Raw genomic sequence first — 27,680 nt, forward strand, 5'->3', positions numbered from 1 at the left:
TTTTGGGAGAATGGTGAGTGGGTGGTGGATTTTTGCGGACGGCGCCTTGGCATGTTTGTTAAGTGAAACCATTTTTCTTTTTATTGCCCCAACTGCGCTGCCGTCGTTGACGTCGCTGCTTCTTCGGGCTTTTCTGCTCTTTCGCTTTTCGTTTTGTTATTTCTCGCTTTGGCGCACATAAATTTGAACGTTAATGATTTTTGCTTGCAGTCGCGCATGCGACCCAAAAACAACAACAACAGCTGACCGTCAAGTGTTGAAAATGAGTTTTGTTGTTGCTGCTTTCTGCTGCAATAGTTGTTGTTGCTGTTGCTGTTGCTGCAGCAGCAGCAGGTGTCGCCATCTCACTTTTTAGCACGGACTCAAACCCCGACCAGCCAACCAACTGTGGTGACACTTTTTTCCCATGCTCATTTTTTTTTTTTTGTGTTTACTGTGGCCCCCCTTTTAACCCATACATATGCATATTCTTATTAAGCCAAACACGAAGAAGACAAAACGAACTCCATATTTTTCATTTAAACGCGCCTATCGCGCCATCCCACTCGCACCGACTTGCCACTTTTGCACTTTTGTCTCCACAAAACTCCACAACTCGCTCGGCGTAATTTTAATTCGAATCAATTTGTTTGTCGCCGCCGCTGCACAGAGTTCAGCCATTTTCCCAGTGGGCCGTCGATCCGCTCCACTGTGCACCCGCCACATGTTCCACTGTGCGGATTCAAGGATACTGGGTTTTTTTTTCCTGTGTGTGTGAATGTGTTTGTGACTTGTGAATTGAGCACCCAAGTTAAACGAAGTTAACTGAAAGAAAATACAGAAGACAATGCTGACCTGAAGGTGAAAGCAAGTTTAAAACGAAATAATCAAGTGTCAAGACTTAATCCGAAACAAGGCAACTCCTTGAGTTTAAGGCTGATAAGTGGATACAAACTTAACTGGGAACCAATAAAGATTACACAAAAACAACCAGCAGTTCAGATAAAACAAAAAAATTAACCATAAAGTGTTAAAAGTTATTTTAAATATCACAGACAACATTGATATTAAAGTCAAAAAGTTCAAGTTAATAAAAAATGAATTCCGACAAGTGAATTAAATAGAACAATTGAAAAGTTAGCATTAAATGGATCAGCTGATCAAACAGCTACAGCTGGCAGCCGCTGCTCAGGCGCAGGAGGAAAATATCAGTGCAATGAACGCTTATCCGCATTCGCATCCGCATCCTCGCCAACATCCGCATCCGCATGCGGCATCCGCCTTGCAACTCTATGCGGCAGCAGCCGCCGTCAACCTGCGAGTGCCCGGATGGTCGCCCTTTCTCAGCCTGCCCCTCGAATCCACGGGGGATTCCCCAAGATCCGGAACCAGTTCGTCCTCTGTCTACATGCTCCGCCAGGTGGCGCTGATGCAGCGCGCCAATGCAGCCGCCGCTGCAGCCGCAATTCAGCAGCAAAGATATCAAAATCGGGATCTGGCTGAAGATCAGAATCAGAATCAGAATCAAACTATTAAATTGGAACCATCAGAGTCCCTTGAAAATGCAGGACAGCTAAAGAGGGAACAGAAAGATTTAGGACTAAATCGGCACAACACCCGCGAAGGTAAGTGAATTCATTCTTAATTCTTCTTTAACTTAAGAGATTAAAAATCTTTTCATGAGATAAAACCCATATGACCATATTTAAATGAAATACAATAAATGACTATATTAAACTTGAGTTATTTAAAGTTTGCTATGAGCGAGCTTATCTCAACTGTTGATTTCTTTTGAACGGCACACAAATCCATTGATATTGCTTTATCATAATTTTATTAAAGAAATTTCGTTACAAAGTTTTGTAAGCTAATTTTAAAATGTGATTTTTTTTAATGTTGATTTGAATGTTTTGTATTTTACTACGTTGTAGATAATAATTTTGTTCATAAGATCTAAATACAGAACAAACATTTATTATTTTTAGAATATTTAATCGAATCTCAAGTATTGATTTTCTCAAAGAGAAACTAGCTTTTTAGTATTCATACCTTTGTTTTTGGTTATGGCATTCAAAAAAATTAATTTTGATAATTGTGAGCATACAAATTAATACATTCAAATAAGATTTAAATAAATTTTAATCTAGATGGCTAACATTTTTTTAATCGTATACACTGTTGTTTATTGAACGATGACTTTATTAAATTGTGTAATAAGAATTCTATAGGAAACAACCCTCGAAAAAAAAATCCTCTCTATTGAGGTTGCTCGCACAACTAACTAAGTATTTCGCATTTTGCCAAAATACACAAAATTGCTGGCCAAATTTAATTACGTGCATAATCAACAAGCCGCAACAACAATTACAAGCAGGCAACACACACAGATTCTCCTATACACACACACAGACACATTAAAAGCTGGCCCGCAGGCAAATAATGTTGTTGATTTTGTTGTTGCTGCCACTGTGTTGTTGATTAAAAATTGATCAAAAAACATAAAAACACACGAATTATGCATGCGCGTATGTAAATGCGTGTGTTTCTGTGTGTGTGTGTGTGTGTGTGGGTGGCAGCGAATTGATTAAAAGGAGCAATTCGATTGAAATTTTATTGGTAAATTGAATAAAGTGCGCGACGGTGCCTGGCCGAAAAACTTGTTTTTCCATTCGGCCATTTGGAAAATTGCATTATCTGCGCAAGCTCGCCGCAAAGTTAATGAATGTAATGAATGAACAAATGAGTGTGCCAGGACATGGGACATGTAATGTGGGTTGCCAGGCGCATAAATAACGAAACGGAGTGTCCTTGCCGGAAATTAGCGTTAAACAATGCATGATTTGATGCTGTCCGATGGAACTTGGGAATAAGCCAGTTAACAGGCATTACATTTATTCCATAAAAATAGTATACAGAATCCAAAGCAATTTTATTTTCAGTACATTTCTATTAAACGGGAATTAATTATTTTTTTTTTGTTTAATGTCGTAAATTAACTTTACGCATTCAGAACTCAAAATGGTTTTTAGTTGTATGATCAGGCTAAAACGAATCGGTCTGCTTATATAAATAACTGTAATTAACACAAAATCACAATAACTTTTTGTTTTAAAGGGGATCCCTTTTAATATCACAACTAGAAAGCAATTCGGTATCCATTAAAAATATCAAAAACATCGACTAAATTAATTAGTATGTTTTTTTGCACATCCAGAAAATGGTATGGTCTTGAATATAAAAATAAATAACAAAAAATGGCTTTTGAATTATACTACCTGAATTATACTACCTTCTACAGAAATAAGTATTTTTGCAACTTTTACTCAAAATAGCTAAATCGAATTGTCTGGTGATGCTGCTCGGAAATATGGTCTTCACTGCGTTGCAAACTTTTGTCAGTAATTATTATACCCTCTACAAGGGATTAAATATATCTTTTTCGTTTTTTTTTCTTGTAGTTATCCAAATTAAGATGAAATGAAATAGATTTCCAGAAAATTAGATTTTTTTAAATAAATTTAAATAAAATCCATTCAATAATAATAACTTACTAATATCACCGTCCTATTTTATAACGTCGAGGTCAATGAAAAACTGCAACAATTTGTCAGTGCGACATGAGGAAGTGCGGGGCACCTGGCATCGGCAAATGGGAAATGGGAAATGGTGCATGGGAAATGAGCAGCGACAGGTGAAGTCTTCCTATCCGAATTTATTTTTTTTTTTGTTTTTGCCCAGGTCACGCCCAATCCGGGAAACGCCTGTGTTTTTCCTTTTGTCTTTTGGCAATTGAACTACTTTTGAGGCGCATCCAATTCGAAATGGGAACTCTTCGAATTGGCCGTCTTGCTGGGCCTCATCCTCCTACTTTGCCACCTCCTCCCTTTTTCTCGACGACGACGGGAAATTAGGTGCCATTAGTCATTTTTATTGTTTTCGGTCGCGGCCCCGAAAACCAGAAAGAACATAGACCTAGCACAAGTCAGGGAAACGGGGAAAATTGTGAAGAGAGCGGCGAGATATTGTGGAAATTGGGCAGCCAAACAATTTGTGGCAGCAATTTTTCTTAACATTTTCGTGAACCCAAGCCCAAACTCCGAAAAAAAAAAAAAACGAACGAAAAAAGGTCGAACGAGAAGCGAAATGTCTTAATTATTTTTGGTAGCTCCCTGCCCCGCTCAGTCCAACCGCGTGCCTAAACATACAATTTTCGTTTACGACATTTTAATTAAGTTTTCCCCATTTTCCTCTGCTTGTGGAAATTGGGCAAATTAATAAGAACGCCATTGGCACGCCCCGTCAGGTTTCCCTTATTCGGTTTTCGTTTTTCGGCTTTCGGCTTTCTGTTTTCTGTTTTCGGTTTTCTATTTTTTTTTTTTTCGGGGCCTGGAGATCGAGAGGGACCCCCTCCCTGCCAGAGCGATCATCAGTCCATCGGTGATGAATGAATTGAGTTGTGGCCCCCAATCCCGGGTGATCCCAGGTGATCTCAGGTGATCCGCTCTAGTCGATGGCCGCTCATTAGACAGCGCTGACCGCGAGCGCTTCTGGTAATTGCCATCATTTCGAGGGGCCGTCGAGGGGTCGGGCCAGAACTACTGGGAGCACTACTAGACCCATGGATTAATTGTGATTGTGTCGAGTGGAAAATGAAGATAGAAACAGGTACGGCTGCACGGCGAAAAACTAAGGCTGACTGGAGTAAAATTGTTAACGGGAAATGGCTATATATAGAAGACATTTCTATTGAAATTATGTCCAAAATATGTTATCGTAAGGCAGCGTCTTAATATCCCTAATATATTTATTAATTTAAGTCTCTGAGCATTCTTAACATAAATATTGCAAAAATACTTGATAGGCTATGTTATTTTGCTTAGGAAATTAAAAGCAATCTTAAAACACATCAAAATATTTTGTATTGAGTTTTAGCTTTGAGAATTAATATACCTATGTCGGAAATATTTCCAGAAAGATTTAAATATATAAGAGTGCTTACCTTAATGCTTAAGTAACTATTATTTATCCCAGAATCCAGGAACTGGTTGTGAGGGTTTTTCAAAAGAAACTTTTTAAATATTCTTTAATTAATAATTCACTTTTCACTTTTTACGCAAATTATACCCTCAATTTCCTCCGAAAATCCGTCCATGGTTCTTACCAAATAACTTACTTAATTTAGTGGCTCAAAATGATCAAACCGAGTTTTCAAAAACATATGTATTTTTTTTTATCGGTGGAACTTACTATCTTAGCTTTACATCGCTAACTATTTTTCTCAGTGCAGCTGATAGGCTCTTCGTGGACGAATTGATGAGTGCTGATCCGAAGATTTCTCTCGCCCAAAAGTGAAAGATTGAGTGAGTGATGGGGCCGAAAACAAGACTGGAAGCCCGAAGAGCCGAAAAACGAACAACGAGGCCCCATCAACATCATCTACTAATGGGACTCTTGTTCGCATCAGAAGGGATAGTTGTGAGTATGGGTATGGGTATGGTATGGGTATGGGTACAAGTCCAATTTCCATCGAGATTTTCCTTGGCTAATTAATAAAACGCTCAGTGGGCTCGTTGCACTAATTGGTCCGATCGTCGAGGCCCCTGATGAGCTTTTGACGAGCGGGCGTTTTTGGCCCGGGAAATGATAATTATTTAAGTGGGCTTCCATTTAGGCGATTGCCAAAAACGGAAAACAAGAAATCAAAAAATCAGAACAGGAGGCGAGGTTGCGCGCCCGTCTCCTTTTACTTTGCCCTAAATACTCCACCCACGTCGTCCTTGCATTTGCATTAGCATTTGCATAATTTATGAGGGCGACAACCCTGGCCAGTGGCCATAAATTCAGTCAGAATGGCAGTTGGCCAAAACAGAAGGCAACATCTTTTTTGTAGGCCGACTGCGAAATGCATTTTGGCAGCTCACATTATTTGCCCCACTCCCAAGTGGGGATTTTTTTGTTTAGCTCCCTTTTTTTGGTCCCACCCCCATTGTCGACTAATAAAAATCAAAAGGCGTTTTGTTCTCTAAACTTAAATTGAAAACACTTTAGGCCAGTCCTGCCCCAAAAAACCGTTCCCCTGCCCAAACCAAAGGATAAACACTTCAAGGGGCGGATTTGGCTTAGTGGAAAACCACCTGCCCATCCCCTTTCTGGGCCCCAATCCGCCGTTCTACCTTTGTTGAATTACCGTTTAGCACAAAGATGGCGGCGCAAGATAAAAACATTTTTTGCCCAAATAAAAAATAGTAGGGAAAAAAGCAAAGCTCGTAGGAAAAGCAAAATGAAAAATGTAAAGAGGTATATGAAGGGTGTTCGTTGTTGTTTTGGGCACTTGACTTGTTTCAAATTTTTTTTTCTTAGCCTTTGTTTTTTGGCCATTTACAGTTTTGAGACGTAATTTTTCTTAAATGCCATTACAAGTGACACGCCTCCTACCGCCCTTAAATTGTACAACACGTTTGGCGATTAACAAATTAGGGTTAGACCCAGAAAAGTGGTAAATTTATTGGTTGTAACAGAGGGCTTTTCGCCCGTGCTTATTATTTAATAACTGCTTGTGGGAGTCTGAGGGCAGTGGAAAATTATATGGAATGGTCAATCAATCAGGCAAACCCCTCGAAATTTTTCCTTCTAGATTTCCCCACTTTGTTCGCAATCTGTGTCGACAAGTGTCAAGAAATCAAGGCAATTACACGACCCAAAGCCAAAAGAGGGCGAGATTTTGGGGGAGAACAACATCAAATAGCGACGAAACGCTAAGCGGAAAAGCCGCAAGCACGTAGAATCGAGCGTTTTACCGCTAAAGCTAATCTCAGCCCACCACCCACTTGAACCACCCACCAATGGCATCACCCAGAAATACCCACAAACACCCACGGAACACCCGCAAAAAATACACCCACACACGTCCCGATTTTTATGTTATCTCCATGGACTTGAGCGACCTCCCCTCTCGACGACATGAAAATTATGTAAAACTTAAGTAAAAGATGAGCTCGTCAGGAATTATGACACCCCAGGGAGCCCAAGGATGTGTGTGCTCGGTGGTAGCAACCCCTAAAATCAAGTGGGCTACGGAGACCGGAGTTCATGCGAAGTATGTATGTTCTGAGGTTCAGAAAGTCTCTATTTTTAAAAATACAATACCAAACCCTAATATAAAAACTCTTAAAATTGTAAAAGACAGTGGAATACCTTTTCTGGCTAATTAATAAGTATTTTCTTTAGAATTATTATTAATAAAATTAGCTTATAATATAAAGTCTTAAATGAAATCTTCAATTAACATGATTTTCTGGTTGTTTCTTGTTTTAAATAATAGTACAATTATCGCAAGCCTATTAAATTTCCTGTCGTTTAGGGTATATCAAAGAATCAAAGTCACCGCTTAAGGTTTGAGAAAAAAGAGCTGTTGACCAAAGAGCAAAATCCAGCAGCATTTAAGTGGCAACCGAACACACACATGCCAGGATATTGGGATACTGACACAACCCAACCCCAATAGCTCCACACGGAGGAGGAAACCCCAGGACGCTTGTTGGGTTCTCTCGTAAATGCCTCATGTGCGTTTATATTGAAACAGATTGCTCTGCCATTTTATTCCATTCCATTCTATACCCCTCTCTATCTGTGTATCTGTGTAAATGTATACATACATATATCTGTGTGTTGTTGTGTGTGTGAGTTGTTTCGGTGTCCTTTGTGAAATTGTTGCGGTTTGCAATTTGCTGCAAATGACACCGAGTTGGTGCTGCTATTCTTTCCATTTCCCCGACATACTTGTCTCCCTGCTCACGATTGTCCTTTCAGTTTTTCCCCTCTAAAATCATAGTCAACATACTACCCCCCACAACCACCCCCCACCCCCCTCTCCCCATTCTTTTTGTCTGGCAGCAAAAGACGACCATGGCGGCCATATTGCGTATACGCCATGTGGTTCACACAGGAGTAGGACTCCCCCGCTTTTGTGCGTGTGTGTGCGTATGACGCGCATCAACCACCAGAAGGAAAATGGTGAGGAGAGGGGAACAGGACAAGCAATTGCGTACCCTGGTTACGTCCTAACCCCCCACACCCCCTTGGCTTTTCCTAGCCAAAAAAAGGAAGAGAAAAAGGAGGTTGGGGGGAAGAAAAGCCGCACGACACTTCGGGGCTAATACAATTTATACACTTGGCTTGGCGTCGTTTCGGTTTGGCTCAGTGCCATGGTCCAAAAAAAGAGGTGGGAAAAGGGGAAGGCGGGAGTAGTGGGGATTGGCAGGATTCGGGCTTCGTTCTCTCTATCTCTATCTCTCTCTCCCCTTTCTCCCTTTCTCTCTCTCTGTGGCCCGGCTCGATTGTCAGCCAGTTTTACGGTTGGATCAATGTTTATGCCATTATACAAACTCACATATATACTCGTACATATACACAGAAGCAGAAGCAGAAGCAGAAGCAAGAGCACACTGAGGCATTTATCCTTGTTATAGACCGCCCTGTCTACTGATTTTCCCTCGTCCTCCCACCATATTCCACCCCCCGCTTTTCTAAGCGCCTCTTCTGTCGGTTTTCGTTTGTAAATTGGAAAATTTTGTTTTTCATGTCCAGCATGATTCGACTGCTGTTATACTTAGTTTTCAAGGTGATAATTTGTATCTTGCTTTGAATTTTGTTGTTTTCTTAGAACATTTTTTGTAGTTTTTATACTCTTTAGGTATACGTTGCATAAGAATAATATCTGCACAAATTTTGTAAGGTAGTACGGATAAAAAGCCATTTAATAGATTAGGTATAATGACTATGAAATTACGTAGAACTATTATATATAAAATATTAGAGGCTTAAGAGAACCACTTAAATATTCATCAACCTAAAGTTATCAGAACGTTTTCCTTTTAAAAGAATTTCTGCATAAAATGTACTGGAGTTAATAATGTTTTGAGTATTTCAATTGAAAAAATATTTTTTAAAAGATTCCTGTCTACCTTTAAATTCAGCGAATCAAGACGATCCACAAAATTGCTAAAATTTAAAAAACATGGCCTTAAAAATAAACCCAAGGAAATGTTAAGTCATACAGGCAAGTTGTCATTTTGTTTTTGGGTGTAGTACTAACTTTATATTCTCCATGATTTATAAATATCAATTTGATTAATCTCACTTTTGAGGGGTACACCCCAGTCGGATCCCTAGCCCCAATTTATGTCTCGCTGTTGCTGTAGTCACAATATTTCTTGTATCCAAGAGCGTTCCGCTCGTTGGCTGTCTACCGTGACGCTCCCCGAACCTCGTGGCCCCCGTCCCCCATTCCCCATCCAGAGGAGCTCCACCTCGAGCTGCCTTCACAACGTTGTCGTTGTATCTAATAAACCTTAAATGAAGGCAATATTGTGGGGTTGTTTTGGGTTAATATTGAAACGATAAAATTGAATTGAGCCGTATGCCCAGGGTGGTTTTCGAGGGGGTGGCGGGGTGCGGGACGGGTGGAGCAGCAGACGTCCCTGAAAGTTTTTACCATTTTTTGTTGTTGTTGTTGTTGTTTAGCTTTCTGCTTTACTTTTGCTTTTCCGGTTTCTTTGCTTTTTCCATGCTTTGCTTGGGTTTTTGGTGAGTTGTAATGACACTTTTAGCTGGCTTTGAAGCCATTTCCTCCCGTGTGTGAGTGCTAGTGTTCATTTCCGTTTCCGTTCGTGCTTTTCGGAGCCCCACTGTTTATTGTTCTCCACGAGTCGATGCGGTTTTTAATCAATTTTTGGGACACGATTGACTTAACATTACTTTGGGTTATAGCAAACGTGCGTGACTTTTGGAATGCGAATGCCAAAGGGAAGGAATATGTAGAAATAAGAACTTATCTCGACCACATTGATTACGTCTGTAATATCGTCTGTAAATCAGCTAGTCTAAGATAATTAAATGTATAAATAATAGTTCTATATAGCAATCGATAAATAAAAACATAGAGGAGGGATACTTAATAATAGTCTTTGATACAGAATGTTTGGATTATCAAAAAAATCAATGTAAAGAAAAGAGTTAAAGTTTTATTAATATACAGGAAGAGTACTTTAAATACTTTTGGAACTCTTTTTGTATTATAATAAGTTTGATTTAAAGATTTGAACCTAATTATGTACTAATAATCTTCCCCTGTTGCCATGAAAACTGTTTTGGTTTCCCCTATACTTAAAAATGAATTGTAAACTTAAATTCCAAATTTGAAGGAATTTGATGAAAGTAGAAATTTAATAATGAAACCCCAAATCTTGAAGGTGAAGAAAAAAACCTAAATTAGTCAAAGCATTATAAAAAGTAGTCAAGGGATAAGAATGTTGTTCGAATGTATACACCGATAAGAACAAAGTGGTTCCAAAAGTGGACGCCAAAAAGAAGGGTAGGCTGGGGATAATATTATTCGTATTCCTATCTGCTTCCGCCGCTGTTTTTAGCCATGTTTTTTTTGGCCAAATGCCGACGGCAATTCGCCCGTCTGCCTGGCTCTTCCTCCCTCTCTCTCTCTCTCTCTTTTGCTCCCATTCCCGCTGACTCTTTCGCGCAGATATGGCCAGCTTTGGCAGCTGCGACTTTTCCGCTTAACATGCGCTCAACATGTTTGGCGCTGTTGTTGCTGCGTTTTTTTTATTAATTGAAAAGTTAATTAAAGGTGATAAAAATTATACATGCCACCGATTTTCGCGCTGCAGGCGTTCGACAGCAACAAAAACAACGAAACACGTTTCAATTACACACAGGCACGCACACCTGCTTATAATACACATACACCTACCATTTACAACAAGTTGCTCTCTCTGTCCGTCCCTGTCTCTCCTCTTTCACTCTTTTGTCCCTCTGCCGGCAGCGACGCGGCGTCGCAGTCGACGTTGCCATAGTTTGTGCATTCCAGTGGAATGAGATGAGCGAAAGAGACAGTGCGATGGCAAGTTAATTAAATCCTCATGTATTAATCACGGCACCTACCTCCCCTCCCCTCCCCTTCCCTCCCCCTCGTCCGCCCTCTTGTGCTCTCTCTTTCGCTCTATTAATCGCCATCGCCCGAAAACTCGTTGGGCCCGTATCCTGTACACTACAAAAAAATGTTTAAGTCCATTAAGATTTAAAAATATTAAAAACGTATGAGTATATAAAGTAAGTTTACTTAAATTCTTTGTGTAACCACCAAGTATACCATAGTGTTTCATACAGAGTAGGCCAAAAAAATGTTGGCTTACAGACCTGTAACCTCTGCAAAACGTCATATACTTTTGAATTAGCAACAAATTGATAATCTAAAAGGCTTTGCGCAAGTATAAGTTTAAATGTTAAGTAACAAAATTAGATCTCCGTGACAACTTCCCTTTGCTTTTAAACGTCCCTCCTTTAGTGCACAATAGTTGGAATTAAACCTTAACCTTTTTTATAGGTGCAATTCGGTATGATAAACTTTTTTTCTCGTGCAGCCCAAATCCTCGCTGCCATTCTCTTTCTCCTTCAGCCGCCCTGCTGCTATCTCTTTCGCTCGCGTGGCCCCAAATCTGCGCTTGCGTGATTCCGATGGCAAATTAATTCCTTGGTAATTTGTTTTGATGTGATGTGCGACTTGAAATTGATTGAGATTGTGTTGTTGTTGTTGATATAGCTGCCGTCGTTGTTGTAGTTGTTATTGTTGTTGTTGTTTCGGCTGGGGAAGAATTCATTAAAAGCAGCAGCAGAAATCAATTTTTATGCTCGCCTCTTTGCTTCTTCATCGTCGTTTTTTTGCTTTTTACCTTTTTTGCCGTGGTTTGCTTTGATTTTGCTCAAATTTTCAGACTGCTGTTGTTTGTTTGTGCATAAATCATCCGACCAGGTCAGACATAACTTTCAATTAATAAACTATTGTCTATATAAATAGATTTTGTGTGTGCCATGCTTTTTGCCATACAATTTTGGCATTTGTGTCGATATTTGTTTGCTCAATTAATTATACAAAGAAACCGAAATTGGTCTTAGAGTATAGGGGATTATAGTCATATAACTAGATAAGCTTTCACAACGCAATAACTGGTTGAGAATACGAGTGGATTCTTACAAGCAAATTAAAATTAATGTTTTATTGCACATTGTATTATGGTAAGCATGTGTAGCAATGTAAATGTTTTAATTAGCCTATGAAAACGTACAGCATAACCTCAATGTTGTGAATTAATTTGTTCTCATTTTTAAGCACATATATCAACGTTTTGTATTTAGTTGAAATGCTAATTAGTTTTGTTACATATATGGCTAATGGTAGGTGATAAGTCTTTCAAACTTTGCTGGCAACAATGGCAGCCCCAACCTTTAAATCAGGGTTTCCATCGTTCTTCAACTTTGCACCTGCACCACACACTTACACTTACGCACGCAGACAGCGCGAAAGAGACAGACAATTGGACCACGCCTCCATTCGGAGAGAACGGGATGACGTCGCTCCGTAATCAAATTAAGTAAATTACAAGCTCTCAAATGTGCAAGACTCGTGTTTTACCAGGCTAATAACTGCCGAAAACGGTGGAGAATCCCAGCAGGGCCAAAACGAGATCCCCGAGAATCGGTGGAATGGCCTGATCCGCAGCTTTTGAGGACTCAGTCCAGTTCAGTTCCTCAGACAACTTAAGAACTCAATTTGCGCTCTCTCTCCCTCTTACCCGTCCTTCTGGTTCTCCTTATCCTCCTTGGGGCCTGGTGCTATCTCGTTCTCGGGCAGGGCCTGATCTTTGCCGCGCTTCCTTTCTAAATTGATTTTGAAAACAAAATGATCGTAAATTTTGATCGTCTTTGCAGCCTCTGCAAATTACCGGAGCTTTCGGTTCTGTTGCTGTTGTTGTTGTTGTTGTGGAGCCGATCTTCAAGCGGGCACCGTCCCGAAGTCGTTGTTGTTGCCTCTTTTATGGGCCTTGATTGAGTTGTCATATTTTATTACCGAAAATTTTAGACAACGTTGCATGCCCAAGCAGCCGAAGGTTTCGTTTGCCATAGCGAATTGGTTTCGGGATCTTGAGATCTCAACTTTACGTTGACGTTGACGCCGGCTTCACACCTGTGTTGGTATTGGTATTGGTGTTGTTGTACGCCACGGTACGAGTATGTGTGTGATATTCAGGTGATAATATGCCCGCCATTTTCGTAATGGAAAGTAATTATTGTTTGCGGCAACGAATTACAGTAATCGTCATAAAATGTTTCCCCATGACTGCCCGCAGCGGCAGAGCAGCGCTGCAAACGCCAAAAAAAAAAGCAACACCCAACAATCAGCGGCCGTAAACAGCGGCGAAAAAGCAGAGCATAAGAAGGAGATGGAACGAGGGAGCGACAGAGACAGGGACAGAGAGCAGACGGCAGCCCTCCTATAATCAAGGGAAATAACATTTTCAAGCAGCGTTAAAACTAACATTAATTATGTCCGAAACGAACAAAACGATCGGCCAGGGCACGGGCGGAATGCGGAACGTGGAACGTGAAACGGGGAACGGTGGTGACGGAAACGCGGATCGTGAATCAAGGAAGCACAACACAAAAGAAGAAGCCTAAAATTGGCCAAAATTTAAGTGGGACAAGGCAAAGATCGTTTATGCAGGGTATAGTTCTGGATAAACTGCTCTGGAGTGCTTGAATTATATTTCAAGAACTTGAATCGGTGCATTCTAAATATCATAAATTCATATTAAACTTTCTTAAAGCATTTGGTACACCCAACGCGGTTTATGAATAGTACACATTGGAGGGAAAAATTGGAACAGTATGAAGGTAGTTTTGAGTATTTCAGAAACACATTATAAATAAGATATTTATTAGCTTTTCCACTTATAAATATCACCCCATTAAAATATTTTCAGATAATATCTACATATTTACCATAATAATGTGTTTGATTTTCGGTATTATGAAATTAAAACCCGTAAATTGTTATTTTATCTTTGAAAACTGTCTTGTGGAGAGGAAGAGATATTTGTCACAAGAATTAGTTACCAGCAAAACATGTAATTAGGGTAATCTGATGTTCTAAAGTAAATAAAAATAACTTATTTCTTGTGATAATTATTATTAATCACGAATATCACAGAATTAACAAGACGCTGTCAATGTGTTAAAGCACTACGTAAACAACTAACTAAATCAATCCGATATAAGTGACGTTGAGCATGCAAGAATGGACGTCATACCAGGTGCCGTAAGAAAACGTAGCCTGGGATCCTTGCTAAACATGTCAAATTAATAACTGTCAAATAATAAAGCGTTTAAAGCAGCTAAATGAAATGAAAATGAGTCGTAGTCAGAATGCTAGCGCAAAAACAAGAAAGATTGAGCCAGCACATGCAACACTGTAAGTGGCTTTTGTGGCGCCCCCCGATCTGATATATATAGGTATATATATGTAGGTATGTATGCATGTAGAACCCACCGGCGATCGATGGAAAGTCGTTAGAGCCACGAACATGGCAACAAAGCAGGGAACCGAAAAGGAAAGGACTGAATGTGGAATGGGAAGGAAAACGAGTGCAGCCCCCGTTCAGAGTTACGCCCCAGAGACCGAAACCAAAGGAAAACCTGACCGAACCCGAACCCGAACCCGAAGTCGAAGTCGAAGTCGAAGTCGAAGTCGATGCCGCAACCAGACGTAGGAGCAGCGCAGCCGATCCTCTCCCCAACAGCAGCGGCCTATAACCGAGGCGATCTGAACTGATCTGAAGGAAGACGATCTCTAACCAACGAACCAACGAACCGACGAACGAAACGACGTTAATAAGAAATTAATGTCTTGATCATTTTCGATCGTTATGTAAATCAATCAGGCAAATTATAGCTCAGGGGCTTGCCACAATAATTAGACCCTATTCGTAATAATGCGCCACAAGCTGCCAGCGTGCAAGCGAGAGGGTCGATACCCGGACAGAGATAGCGATAGAGCGATCCTCTTGGCGTGCAGACGCTGACGCGCCCCTTTGCAAAAATGAAAAAAAAAAACCGAAAGCGCAACAAGTAAAAACGAAAAAAAAAAAAAACCAAAAGGCAAAAAAGAAGCAGACAAGAACGAGGTAAAAAATGTGGCATGCAACGCCTTGATGTCTTCTTCGACTCGAAACTAAAGACTAAAGACTGAAGACTCAAGACCCCAGAAGATCCAAGATCCAGGGACGTCTTCATTAAAACAACAAAACATTTATGCGCCGCTTTGGCATGTCGATCGTAGCTGGAAGATCGTTTGAGAGCAGTTCGTCATGGCAGCAGACTTAGCTCTGGGCCAAGGGGTCTTCGAGGGGTCTCCAAAGGGGTCTACGAGGGGTTTCCAGGGGTTAGAGGGGCCACTGGCAACATCGTAACAAGATGCGTAAAAATTATTGATTTTCTTTGACTTGATTGTTGTTGGCTATCAAAATTTAATCATAACATGCAGCACAACCAGCAAACTGAAATGAAGCGAGGGTACACGTAGAAAATATGCCTCATTTTATACAAAAATAATACAACTTACATATTAAAATAGATCCTTAAAAAATATAATTTAATTTATTTACTTAACCCCTCTTTAAATTGAAAAAAAAAACTCTTGCTTAATATATCCCAAGTCTGAATGAAATTTATTGATTAAAACGATTAGTAAAAGGAAATTTAACCAGGTTTCATGGGAAGTTGAAAACTTCAAAAACATTAATTAAGTTAACAACTTATTATTATCTTATAAGTGCGATCTCTTCTTTGTGCAAAGACAACGAGGTTGGGAATTATAATCATATCTTTTTAAGGTATTTCCTTTCAGATTGGTTATACAATTTGCACTAGATTTCGTTGAGTGTAGGAGGATGGCAAGGATCTTGGGCAGAAGGGGCAACAGGTACTGGGCGATGGAGATGGCTAGCATGTTGCCAAGTTAACCACTCGGCCACTTCCACTTGAAATTTCAATTTTGCATCGCAGCAGCAGGGCAAAGTAATTTGCAGCGTTGACGTGCCTGGCCTGGCAGATGAGCAATGACCCGGCCCAACCAGATCGGCAAAATGCAGAGACCCCGAGAGGAGTACCCAAGCTCAAGCCCAAGCCCAAACCCAAACCCAAACCAGACCAATATACAACACCCATACCAGTACCTAAGTACCATTACCATTACCAGTACCAGTACCAGTATCACTACCAGTACCAGTACCAGAAAAGAAACCTGGACAGCCTTATGCTGTCGATTTCACTCGCTCGTCGTGTCGATCAATTCGTTTTAATGCAAACAACTCGTATAAATTCATGTGGCAAGTGGGCAGCCAGCCGGTGTTTTTTTTGGTGCCCTTCGTCCCTCCGGCCTTTGGCGATCCCTTCCTGGAAACACTCCACCGTCAGCCAGGCAAAGTGCAAAGAAATTCATTAAATTAAGTGCCACACATTTGTGGCCCACTGTGCGGTGCCTTTGGAGAACGGAGCTCAGCGCTCCGATTGCGGTTATTATTGCTCGCCCATAAAGCGACCGACGGAAATGAGACTGTGGACAAGGACTTCAACGTGGGCCTCGACTTAAACTTGGACTTGGAGTCGGACTCGGACTCGGACTGGGGTATTAGCCAGGACATCGGGGGTTGGGGGAACGGGAAGGCCACACCACATTCGACCGAGTTGAGTGACGGCGTCAGGCGTCAGTGTCGGGGCCTAGACAAATTACTGGGCACCTCGCAAATGGCGATTGTCCGGGTGTCTACTGTAATGCGCTTGGCGTAGACGTCGGCTAATGATGATGGACTTGCTCTCGAGCGATCGGGTGGCTCTAGGGGTGGCTAGGGTGTCCATAAAATAGGGAATCCCTGGGGCTTTTATCCCATTTCATGGCTTACTTCTTCAGAATGCCTAAGTAATATACTTCTGTGACTAGCAATAAAACTAATATGTTATTAAACTTGTAATACTTAAAATAAGCAAATATGCGCAATAAAACCAATATACAGCCATGTGCTCTTTTATACAAAAGTTGTGAAATAGTTAAACGAAAATTTAGGTTACTGAATAACTATGTACAAGAAATGCTTTATCTAGCTTCATAATTTACAAATTTATGGAGCTAAACTTCATAATTTAAATTTAATAAATACTGCTTATATCGTTAAGCCAGTCCGGTTACTTCTTAAAAGATCACTTTCACTATAGATAATATTGGGGATACCTAATGTAATTATCTTTTCTTTTGATTTGCCTTGTATAAAGATTTAGTTGTAGATCTGTCAGAGTTTTACATATATTTTTAGAAGATTATAAAATATTATAAGATTACATTTTATAAAGCTGAAACCTTTGGGGTATTTGTTCCATTTTAAGGCTAATTTCCTCTGTTCTACAGTTTTAGGCGAATCTCAGCCAAATTTGTGCAATATTAAAGTTTAGTAAATTTCGCGTTTATTCGCCCTCAAACGCTTTAACAATACCCAGCTTCCCACGTTATCGCCGAGTTTAGAATGTGGTGAACAAACAATTTAACACACTCCAAAGTAGTTGCATTGCCAACTTCAAGTTAAGGCCGGGAAAACGCGGACAATCCATCAATGTGCCCAGGAACTAAGCGACTTTGACAGGCAATGAAAAGCGTCGGGGAAAAAGGGGTTAGTGATGTGACCTCTGTGGAGTGTGAAACAAAGGCGTTCGAAGGCAGGAAATCCCCGTGTCCGGGGCGCGTGTCTGACTTTGTGCCTGATCCCGGGCACCATTTTTATACCCTTGCAGAGGGTATTATAATTTCAGTCAGAAGTTTGCAACGCAGTGAAGGAGACGTTTCCGACCCTATAAAGTATATATATTCTTGATCAGCATCACTAGTAGAGTCGATCTAGCCATGTCTGTCTGTCCGTACGTCTGTCCGTCTGTCCGTCTGTCCGTCCGTTTATATGCAAACTAGTCTCTCAGTTTTAAAGCTATCTGCATGAAACTTTCCCAAAAGTTGTCTTTCTATTGCAGGTAGTATATAAGTCGGAACGAGCCGGATCGGACGACTATAGCATATAGCTCCCATAGGAACAATCGGAAAAATAATTGAAAAAAAATTATAACTTTGCTGTTTTTAAATTTTTTGTTTAGTTCTTCGACATATAGCAATGGTTAAATAATTCAGAATTATGGTTTAAATTTCATCAAAATCGGGCGACTATAGCATATAGCTCCCATAGGAACAATCGGAAAAATAATTGAAAAAAAATTATAACTTTGCTGTTTTTTAATTTTTTGTTTTGTTCTTCGACATAAAGCAATGGTTAAATATTTCAGAATTATGGTTAAAATTTCATCAAAATCGGAAGACTATAGCATATAGCTCCCATAGGAACAATCGGAAAAATAATTGAAAAAAATTATAACTTTGCTGTTTTTTAATTTTTTGTTTAGTTCTTCGACATATAGCAATGGTTAAATTTTTCAGAATTATGGTTTAAATACGCAAGTAAATCATAATTTTAATGTTTTCAAAAATATTTAATTCTTGCGATAGCTGCAAGGGTATATGAACTTCGGCTTGCCGAAGTTTGCTTTCTTTCTTGTTTTTTTGTTTTTAGGTGACAATCCCGGGGGTTGACTCTGCCGAAAACAATCCCAAACTGAGGGTCACACAATTAGCAGCCTTAATAGCTGATGTGGCCTAAAGCTGACTTGTAATCATTTTTTTTTTCATCCAACTGCCTTTCCGATTCACCTATTTTTTTGGGCGTTTAATTTTTTTTTTTGTGTATTTTTGTATAGTTTATTTTTAGGTTTTTTGCTGGTGTGAGTCAGGCAAATCAAATCATGTGACAAGCTTCTAATGAACCTCAGAAAGCACCCTAAAATGTTTTTTTTTTCGTGATTCTCTGTTCCCAGCCAGCGACATTTGTGTGGCCTATAAATGCTAATGAGCCCTCACATTTTTTTAACTTACGCTAGTTTCAATCTCTTTTTTTATAGATTTTTACGGGCATTTTTTGGGTAATTTTTTGTGGGTCGTTTTGGAGGCAGAAAGTGAAAAGTGCCGGGGCTGAATTTGATGTCCTCGGCTTCGTCTGGTGTCCTTGTGCTCATCATCATCATCGTCCCGAGGGCCTCCTTCCTTCATCTGCGTGTGCATTTTGTTCCACTTGAGTTTGTTTGTTTAACGACCTTTGAAATTAGGCAAAACTAAGGGGCAAAAGGATGAGGATGAGGATGAGGCTGAGGCCCGATGTTCTGGGGTTGGCTCTGAGGTTGCGCTAGGATTTTTGGGTTCTGCGCTTGTGTTTCTGTTTTGGGTCTGACAATGTCGACTGGACAGCAGACAGCAATTTATACTGTTTATATGGTAATTTCGTCGATCGCCTTTTTACTCAGCCGCGGCCTTTTTGCATCTGATTCGGATGCAGATTTTCCGTTTGCTGGCCCAATTTAAATTGGGCTAATGTTTTTAATTAGCGAACTTCGGGAGGGGTGTGGGATTTAAAGGGGGTTGAAACTCTTAAGGAGTTTGTAAACGAAATAAATGAATAGAATTCATTTACGAGAATTATAAGTACGGCAAAGAAGAAATAGATTCCTTGAATAAATATTTATTTTTGTGAGTTGGCAATAGATTATATTGTGTATATCTATAACGTATTGTTTATTTATTATCATTTTTTAGTTAATTTAGCTTCTTAATATTAAACATATAAATTAAAAGAGAAATTTTGTAAATTTCAAAAGACTATACAAAATGATCAGAACTGATGAATTATCAGTTTAAATAAATGTACCTTTGCAAGTGTTGAAAAATATTTTAAATTTTTTTATATTTTGTATGTTTTAATAAACAAGAAACATTTGAATATGCAACGTAAAATACATTTAAAATAACAAATATTTTATAATCAATTTAAATATTTTTCTCTTTGGTTCTCATCCACTTCGGCTTTTAGATATATTAATTATTAAATGTTTCTAAAATTTGTCAGTTTACAATTTTCGGCCATAAATTTAATAACTGAAAATGTAATTAAAATTTGAACCATATTCAACTTAAACAAAAATCTTTCATTGCTTTTAAAATCATTATATTAGTTTTAATTTAAATATTTAAAATTAAATATTTTTAAATTGAATGCAATAGAAAGATTTGTATTTATTTTTTAAATTTTTTTTTAACAGTTGACTTGTACCTGCTTTACAAAATCTATTTTAATTACTTCTCAGGCATTTTAGATATGTTTCAAAATCATCATTGTATTTAGACCCAACCTTTTTCTTTCAATGCAACCTTATAGATTTCTGTCGCTCAAAAACTAGCCCATCAATCCTTGGGGGTCTCATTCTGTTTAAGCCACCTTGGCGCCAACTCTAAATGCCCGGCAAATGTTTTAGCCATTAACTGCCACGCCCCATATCGATTGCGCGCCAACATATGGGGCTGCTATAGTGCCCCGGCCCACTGTGAATCCAAATCCCTGAACTCAGACCCAAAACAAAAGCCAAAGACCTGTTCCAGTTGGAATCTTCGTGGCAAATTAGGAGGACAAACCCCCGAAATGCTGCGGCAGAGCACACGGAGCACACAGAACACACAGTACTATGCCAGATACGAGTCCAAATCCCTCTCACTCCTTTTTTTCCTCTCGGGGAGTCGCAAAGTCAACAAAAACCATAATTCAGATAATTTTATTTATAACACCCTTGAGGAATTATATTTTATTTACTCTTTCAAGTGTGATGATGAGGTTGGGAGTTGGGTTGAGGTAAGGGGTAAGGGGTATGGAGTAAGGGCATTGTCGGATGGACCGATACCGATATGACCAGAGTCCTTGTCAGGAACCTGCCCCTTTGTTGTGTTTTGTGTTTGGTGTTCGGTGTTTGGTGTTTGGTGAACTCTATAAAATGTCTGGGTCGTGTCGAACAGGGGTTGATGTTGATGTCGTGGCCGTCTCTTTCTTTTGGGCTACACCCCTCTCTTTTCGACTTGACTCCTTCGATTTGCTAGCAGATGTGTTTGTAAATTGTCAAAATCTGTGTGCATTTCAGCAAATGAAACTCACGTAGACCGCCGCTCTATGATTTTTATTATATTTTTGTTCTGTTTTGGGTGATGGTTAAGTTGCCCCCTTTCCCCCTCCCCCCAGATGCGTCTTTTATGGGTCCCCTTGGCTGTGGTTCATGTGGTTAACCAGTGGCCAGTGGCTCCACAAGTCGATCTCTGAAAGCCCCAACCAAACCTCCAATTCTCCCCCATTCGTAATTGCCCAGTCAGCACTGGCAGCACTGGGAGCACTGCGAGCACTGGCAAATTTTTGCAATTAAATTTCACTTAAAACTGCAACCAAACGGAGCAAAGACAAGGCGGCAAAAGGGATAGGATATCGTATGGGGAAGGATGGGGGAGGGGAAGGGAAAGGGGTTTTGTAGGAGTAATTTACTTCCGCCATTTGGAGCTTTAAACATATCCGAGCCACACCCACCACTTCCTAATTGTGGAAACCAATTTGCGCCGCTATAAATTAGAAAGACAAACGACGCTCCTCCTCGAACTCCATATCCTGCTGAATTTTGCAGGAGGGGGCGGCTGGTTGGCTGGTGGGCGTGGCCACTTCCTGTTCCTGTTTCGGTTTCGGTTTCAGTTTCTGTTTCTGTTCCTGGCCTCTCTCGCATATCTTGGAAATTTGCATAAATAGACTTTAATTGTTTGCAATTATAAAACGAGACCGAAACAAGCGGCACCGCCTCCCCCGGAATAACACATGGCTTCGTGGATTCATGGCTACGTGGATACATGGATACATGGATTCATGGATTCATGGATACACCCCGTGCCTGGGACTACCCCATTCGGCCGGTATCCAGCAGATACTATTCCACTTAATTGTGCCCGCTATCACTGGCTGGCTTGCGATCTAATCGCCTTATGGTAGAGCATAGATTTAGTAGACTTCTTAAATCGGGACACTTTCATGCAAACAGCCATATATGTATAGTTTAATAGTTTAAGGTAATGCTGAATTAAATTAATTTTTAGTATACTTTACATTTTTCTTTGATCTTTTCAAGACTCTAGTCATGAGGATGAGACTTACAGCGAAGAGTCAGTCTTTATCAGAGCTACCGATCACGATTCACGGTGCGATGAAGAACCCAAACCCAATCTGGAACCGGATGAGGACACGGAGTCCTCGAAGCGAAGGCGCTGCAGGACCAACTTCAACTCCTGGCAGCTGGAGGAGCTGGAGAGGGCCTTTCTGGGAAGCCACTATCCGGACATATTTATGCGGGAGGCTTTGGCAATGAGACTCGATCTGAAGGAAGGTCGCATCGCGGTGAGTCAAATACAGAAAATACACAAGATTAAGTTCCGACATATAGCAATTTTTGAAAAATATTTCTAAAAAAAAACAAAATTAAAAAAAACTAAAAACTGAATAGAAAATTTTATTTTCTAAAGAAAATAACAAGGGACCTTAAACAGCAGTTCTGAAGAATAATTATTAAAACTGCTTTGCACGGATTTTCGTCAACAATTTTTTAAACTTTTCGTTATAAAAAAAGTATGACGTGACATTGCGAATTCAATTTGATAATCCATTTGGACCCTTAATGGTACAAATAAAATGTGCATTGAATTCTTTTAAATAGGATGGCACACCCGTTTAATATCTTTACCAAATGACCATTACATATTGTGCTTTCCCTTAGTAACCAAATTAATATATTCAATTCTTGGCACCAAAGGGGTACGAACGACTTTTCACGTTAATGATTGATCATTAATAATTTTATCAGTCGTAAAAGATACATTTCTTCTTCATTTTGTTTGTAACTTTTTTTTACTTCTTTTTTGTAATTTTAATTTACGTACTCCAGCGAAAACTTTTCATTTATTTTCATAGCAGAATGCGTATTTTTAGGGCACATTTAATATTTTTATATACTTTTTTTTAATATCTTTGGTACACAAACTTAAAATTATTTTTTATTTTGTTTCTGTTTAGAATACATTTTCTTACTAACTTCCAGCATTAGAATATTATTAAAGTAAATAAAAATTAATCTTATGAAAACCATCTACATTCCAATGCGTATCTTAACCCAAAGTTACCTGCCTACCTTTCCATCACTTGCATTTCGATCCGTTTCGATAACATTTGCGTGAGCATTGTAAAACAATTTGGTGGCAACTGGAACTCAATTACTCAATAAAACCAATTACCTGACTATTTTTATCCATTATAATTCATTTTATTTCATTTGCAATTGCGTTTCGTGTCGCTCGTTGTTGTAATGATTTCAATTGCATTCCCAGAGCGCAGCTTAACCCTTTGTCGCCCCCCAGCCCCACAGTTAACCCCCTGGCGATGGCTGACTTTGCATGTCTGTCGTGTGATTATCGTGGCTCTTTGTCTATCTGGCTATAGCCCTCTCGTTCGGGGACATTTGGCTACGCTTTTCGTCTGAAATTGTTTCTTGACATGACATATCAATTTGTCAATGCGAACGACAAGACAGCGACAGTCTGTCCTGTCCGTTCGTCATTCCCTCCAGTCAGTCAGTCAGTCAGTCAGTCAGTCAGTCATTCAAATCGCAAGGTAAAGCTTACTTCCCGAGTTTTGGAGGTACAAAAAAATGAGTAGAGTAGAGTAGAGAGAGGGAAGAAGGGGGGGGTCTCTTGTTAAAGTCAGGAACGAAGCATTGCATGCCGCTGTTCGAAAACAATTTGTTGCACATTAAAAAATGCACAATGCATGCAAATGACTTCAAATTGTCGCACACACACAGGTCGCCGCCCACAGGGCACCCCTTCCCGACTCCGCCCCTGGCACACCACCCCTACCCTCTCCCCCTCTTCCCCCCTCTTTCCCTTCGTTACGGCTGGGTACCCCGGCAAACTGCACGTCAATTAACGACGCCATCTTGTTTATGACTCCAACTAACCAAAGCAACCATCCCCATCTCCATCCTCATCATCCTCCTCATCATCATCATCATCATCATCATCATGTGGTCACGATCTCCACCGCGATGATAATGATGATCCATCTCCAGAACGCATGACATATTGCCCTTGGTCTGGTTAATCGTCCGCATCTGAATTGGTGACTTATTGAAATGAAATGGAGGGAATTACGATTGTCTAGTAATGGATATGGATATGAGGGTACGTGTACCAAAGCAACTTTTTAGTGCCGAAAATATATTTACAATCTATTTCTACAATGGGTATCCATGCAAATAAATTTGTGTGTTTTGATTTGTACCTTTTTCAACCAACGCAATAATTATGTATTTTTATTTATTATTTTAATTCCTCGAACAGACGAAACTATTTATTTAAGCTTTTAATTAAACTGTTATTGATCACATGACATTATACGTAAATTCTTAAGGTTACAAATACCACAGGCTATAGAACCAAAACTATACAACAATTTTGTAAATCCAAACATTTTATATTCAATTTAAATATTTTCCCTTTGATTTTTAGTTATTTTAAATATGAGAAATATTAGAAAATTGTTTAATTTTTCATTTGACTATTTTCGGATTTGTTTTAAATACCTAACTAAAATAAAATGCATTTAAATCAAATAGTAATATTTTTCACATTAATTTACATTTTTATTATAAAATCATGTAAATAAATATGCATTGTATTTAATATTATGATTTCATATTTTATTTTAATATTAAATTTCAAAAGAAATTTATTTTTACTATTCTACTTTTTATCAGTGTATTAATTGAAACAAGATAATTTAACTTAATCTTTATAATATATACTATTTTTACACATCCCACAGGCTATAATTAAACCAATATTATTTTGAATAATTTCCTATATTAAATAATTTAATTTCGCAGGTTTGGTTCCAGAACCGTCGGGCCAAGTGGCGCAAAAAGGATCACACCAAAAAGGGTCCTGGCAGACCGGCGCACAATGCCCAGCCCCAGAGCTGCAGTGGAGCACCCATTCCGCTGTCGGAACTTCGGGCCAGAGATCGGTGAGTACAGGAACGGAAGGGTATAGATGCAGAAGGGTGACCCCCATCCTGATCCAAACCAAATCCCCCTTGCTCAGAGCTCAACTTAGGAAACGGATGAAGAAAGCCATCGAACGGCAGGCGCGGAAACTGCGTCTCAAGGGAATCCAAGTGGACTTTGGCCGGCTGCAGGCGGATTACCTGGCCGCCCACAAGGACAACTGGCGGGAGGATCAGGATATGGATAGGGATCTGGATCTGGATGGCAGGGGATGCTGTGACGATGACAATGACGACCTGCCCATCGATGTGGTGGGCGAGGGTCAGGAGGACAACAACGGCGACAGTCAGGCCAACTCATTCTGCTCCTCGCGAGCCTACCAAAGCGAACTGGATTCCGATGACTTGGGGGTACCCATCAAACTGGAGGCGGCTACTCCACCGAACCCCTCACAAAGTAAACCCCTATACAGCTCCCCCTTCAGCATCGAATCCCTATTGGGCTCATAACGAATATCGAATGGTAGTAGCATATGTGGGTAGCAGTAAGCATACAACTTCGGTGGCTAGCTTAGAACTAAGTGAGAATATAATCCGTAAACTCCAAACTTTTCACCTCTGTCTGGTATTTTTTATTATTCTGGGGGTCAAGGGTGTGCGTGTGTGAATTTGAGTACGGTTAGGAATACGCATGCCAAAATGCGAGTGCATTTTAATTTCCAACCAACTGCCCGAAGGCTCTCGAGGGTTAAGACATAAAAAAAACGGAGAGGAAAAGCAGCTTCAACAGGCGGAGGCAGTGCATCCATCAAGTTCACACGCAGCTCGCACGGTGGAACGCATCGGGAAAAGTCAGTGTCAAAATAAGTATGCCAAATAGTCATTACCACTAAAGTGATATACATAACTAAATAAAACCAAACCTTACATTTATTATTATAATTTTTTTTTACTTAAATTTAATTTTTTTAGTTTGAAAAATGTTTGTTTTTTGTTTTATTTTCTGGTTTTCTTAAATAAAAGAGGGGCACATTTTTGAAATTCAATTTATTTTTTTATTCAATTAATCCCTTTAAAACAGTAAGCTCACACTTTTTGTTGTTTTTTTTTAATTTCGATAACGTTTATGTATTTATGTTAAATGTTTATATACTTTGTTTTAACATATTTTTTCAAAGAAAATATTATTTAAAAACGTTTTTAGTCGCGAACAACTACAAAATACAAAATACTACAAAAAAGTAGTGAGTAGATTTTATTCGTGTTTATATATCAGATAATAATGCTCAATCTTAAACCTCTCTTTCACGTATCCACCGCTTTTGTTCTAAATCATGGTTTTGAATTCAATTAAAATACTCATTGATCACTTATCGCTGGCATTATGTGCGTTTCACACCAACCACTTAATCCACCGTGCTGCAGCGCAGCAACTGTATCACCCGTCGCATCATCAGCATCAGTTGGAATCTCGGAGTAGGAGTCGCAGCTTCGACCTCGGGGCGAATTCATAAATGCAGCTCGCGACTGTTGGAGCAGGGACATTGAAAGAGAGGGGCATATGCGGTTCGAAAGAGACGGGTGCAAGGACAGCGGACAGCCGGTCAACGGACAGTGGACAGTGGACGCAGACCAACTCACAAATGTAATACACACATCAGGCAAATAAATTAGAAGGCAACTCCTTCGGCAGAAGCGTCAGCCAAGCCGCGCCCCCCGTTCGCACTCGGGGTTCAGTTCAAGGTGCCGGGCAGGGGCAGTCCCACAAAATGGAGCCGAACCCGGTCCGTTTCCGAATCCAGTTCCAATCCCAAGCCCAAAACCCAAAACCCAAACCCAGAAACCCGAAACCCGAAACCCAGGTGAGTGTGAGTGGGGATGCAGAGTGGCGAGTAATGCCGACAATCCGTCATGCAGGTGTGAATGATTCATTAATTTCTCGCCTTCATACGAATTTTCATTTCAGTTAACATGCAAGCGGAACCGAAACGAGCCTCAAAGAGTTACGCACACAGCGAGAAAAGGAAGTCCTGTTTACAGAAACAGATACAATGCTTAAATTAGTTGTATAACTCAAATATATATGTTGGCAGTTGGTAGTTTGAGTTCGGGAAGTTTAACTGCATTTTAGTAATTGAATTTTATGTAGAATAAAAAAGAAAAGAAGCCCTTCAAGACGAGTTTTCTTCTAAAAAAATATATTTTTTATATATTTGTTGAAGTACTATTCACATTATTAAGAAATACATAATATAGTCTCTATCTTTAAGGGGTTCAACATTTAAAAAAAAATTTTTTTTGATCATACCATATTAAAACTTTGTCTGTTGGCGATCTTTACAACAAACAATAAAAACAAAAGTTTTTTATTAGTTTCTGATATAATTCGGAAATATCATATCTCAATTAAAGTTTATATCAATTTAATACATTATACATTTAATAAAACACACTTCTCAACAGTTGGAGGTATGCATTATTGGCTACTACTCCAATATCACAATTCTCCTCAATGAATTGAAACTAATGACATAATATTTGGGATCCAGAGAAAGGATTATAAGGCCATTTTGTACTTTTACTTTAGGTAAAGTAAGGTTTACCTTAAAAATATACAAATAATCTAACAGTTTTTCACTGTGTAGCGAGAATCGGCAAAGAGGGTAAGACGGGAGAATCGTTTTGGAGATGGAAATGGAGGAGATGGGGCTGGGCTGTAACGGCAACGTATGCCTGGCAGCTCTCTTAAAGATCCGCTCGACTCCATAGCCCACTGCTGATCCTCCGAGCTTAACGTCTTCATTA

General features: G+C 39.6%; 1 protein-coding gene across 1 annotated transcript; it reads left to right on the forward strand.

The window, feature by feature from the left end:
* Positions 1-242: 242 nt before the first annotated feature.
* Positions 243-25,483, forward strand: LOC108135407 (homeobox protein unc-4). Its single transcript, XM_017256104.2, has 4 exons — positions 243-1,604; positions 21,952-22,217; positions 24,757-24,896; positions 24,974-25,483. The coding sequence occupies exons 1-4, from the start codon at positions 1,127-1,129 to the stop codon at positions 25,383-25,385; spliced, it is 1,296 nt and encodes a 431-aa protein (XP_017111593.1). The 5' UTR covers positions 243-1,126; the 3' UTR covers positions 25,386-25,483.
* The last annotated feature ends 2,197 nt before the right edge of the window (positions 25,484-27,680 follow it).

Source organism: Drosophila elegans, unplaced genomic scaffold, assembly GCF_018152505.1.
Source record: "Drosophila elegans isolate 14027-0461.03 unplaced genomic scaffold, ASM1815250v1 contig_149, whole genome shotgun sequence".
In the NCBI taxonomy this organism is placed as follows: domain Eukaryota; kingdom Metazoa; phylum Arthropoda; class Insecta; order Diptera; family Drosophilidae; genus Drosophila; species Drosophila elegans.

What these genes read in the sequence shown, in the direction of transcription:
- LOC108135407 (XM_017256104.2), top strand. Translation starts at nt 1,127, where the DNA reads ATGGATCAGCTGATCAAACAGCTACAGCTGGCAGCCGCTGCTCAGGCG. An exon ending in TCGGCACAACACCCGCGAAG is followed by an intron (nt 1,605 to 21,951) that starts GTAAGTGAATTC and finishes GATCTTTTCAAG; the next exon opens with ACTCTAGTCATGAGGATGAG. An exon ending in TGAAGGAAGGTCGCATCGCG is followed by an intron (nt 22,218 to 24,756) that starts GTGAGTCAAATA and finishes TTAATTTCGCAG; the next exon opens with GTTTGGTTCCAGAACCGTCG.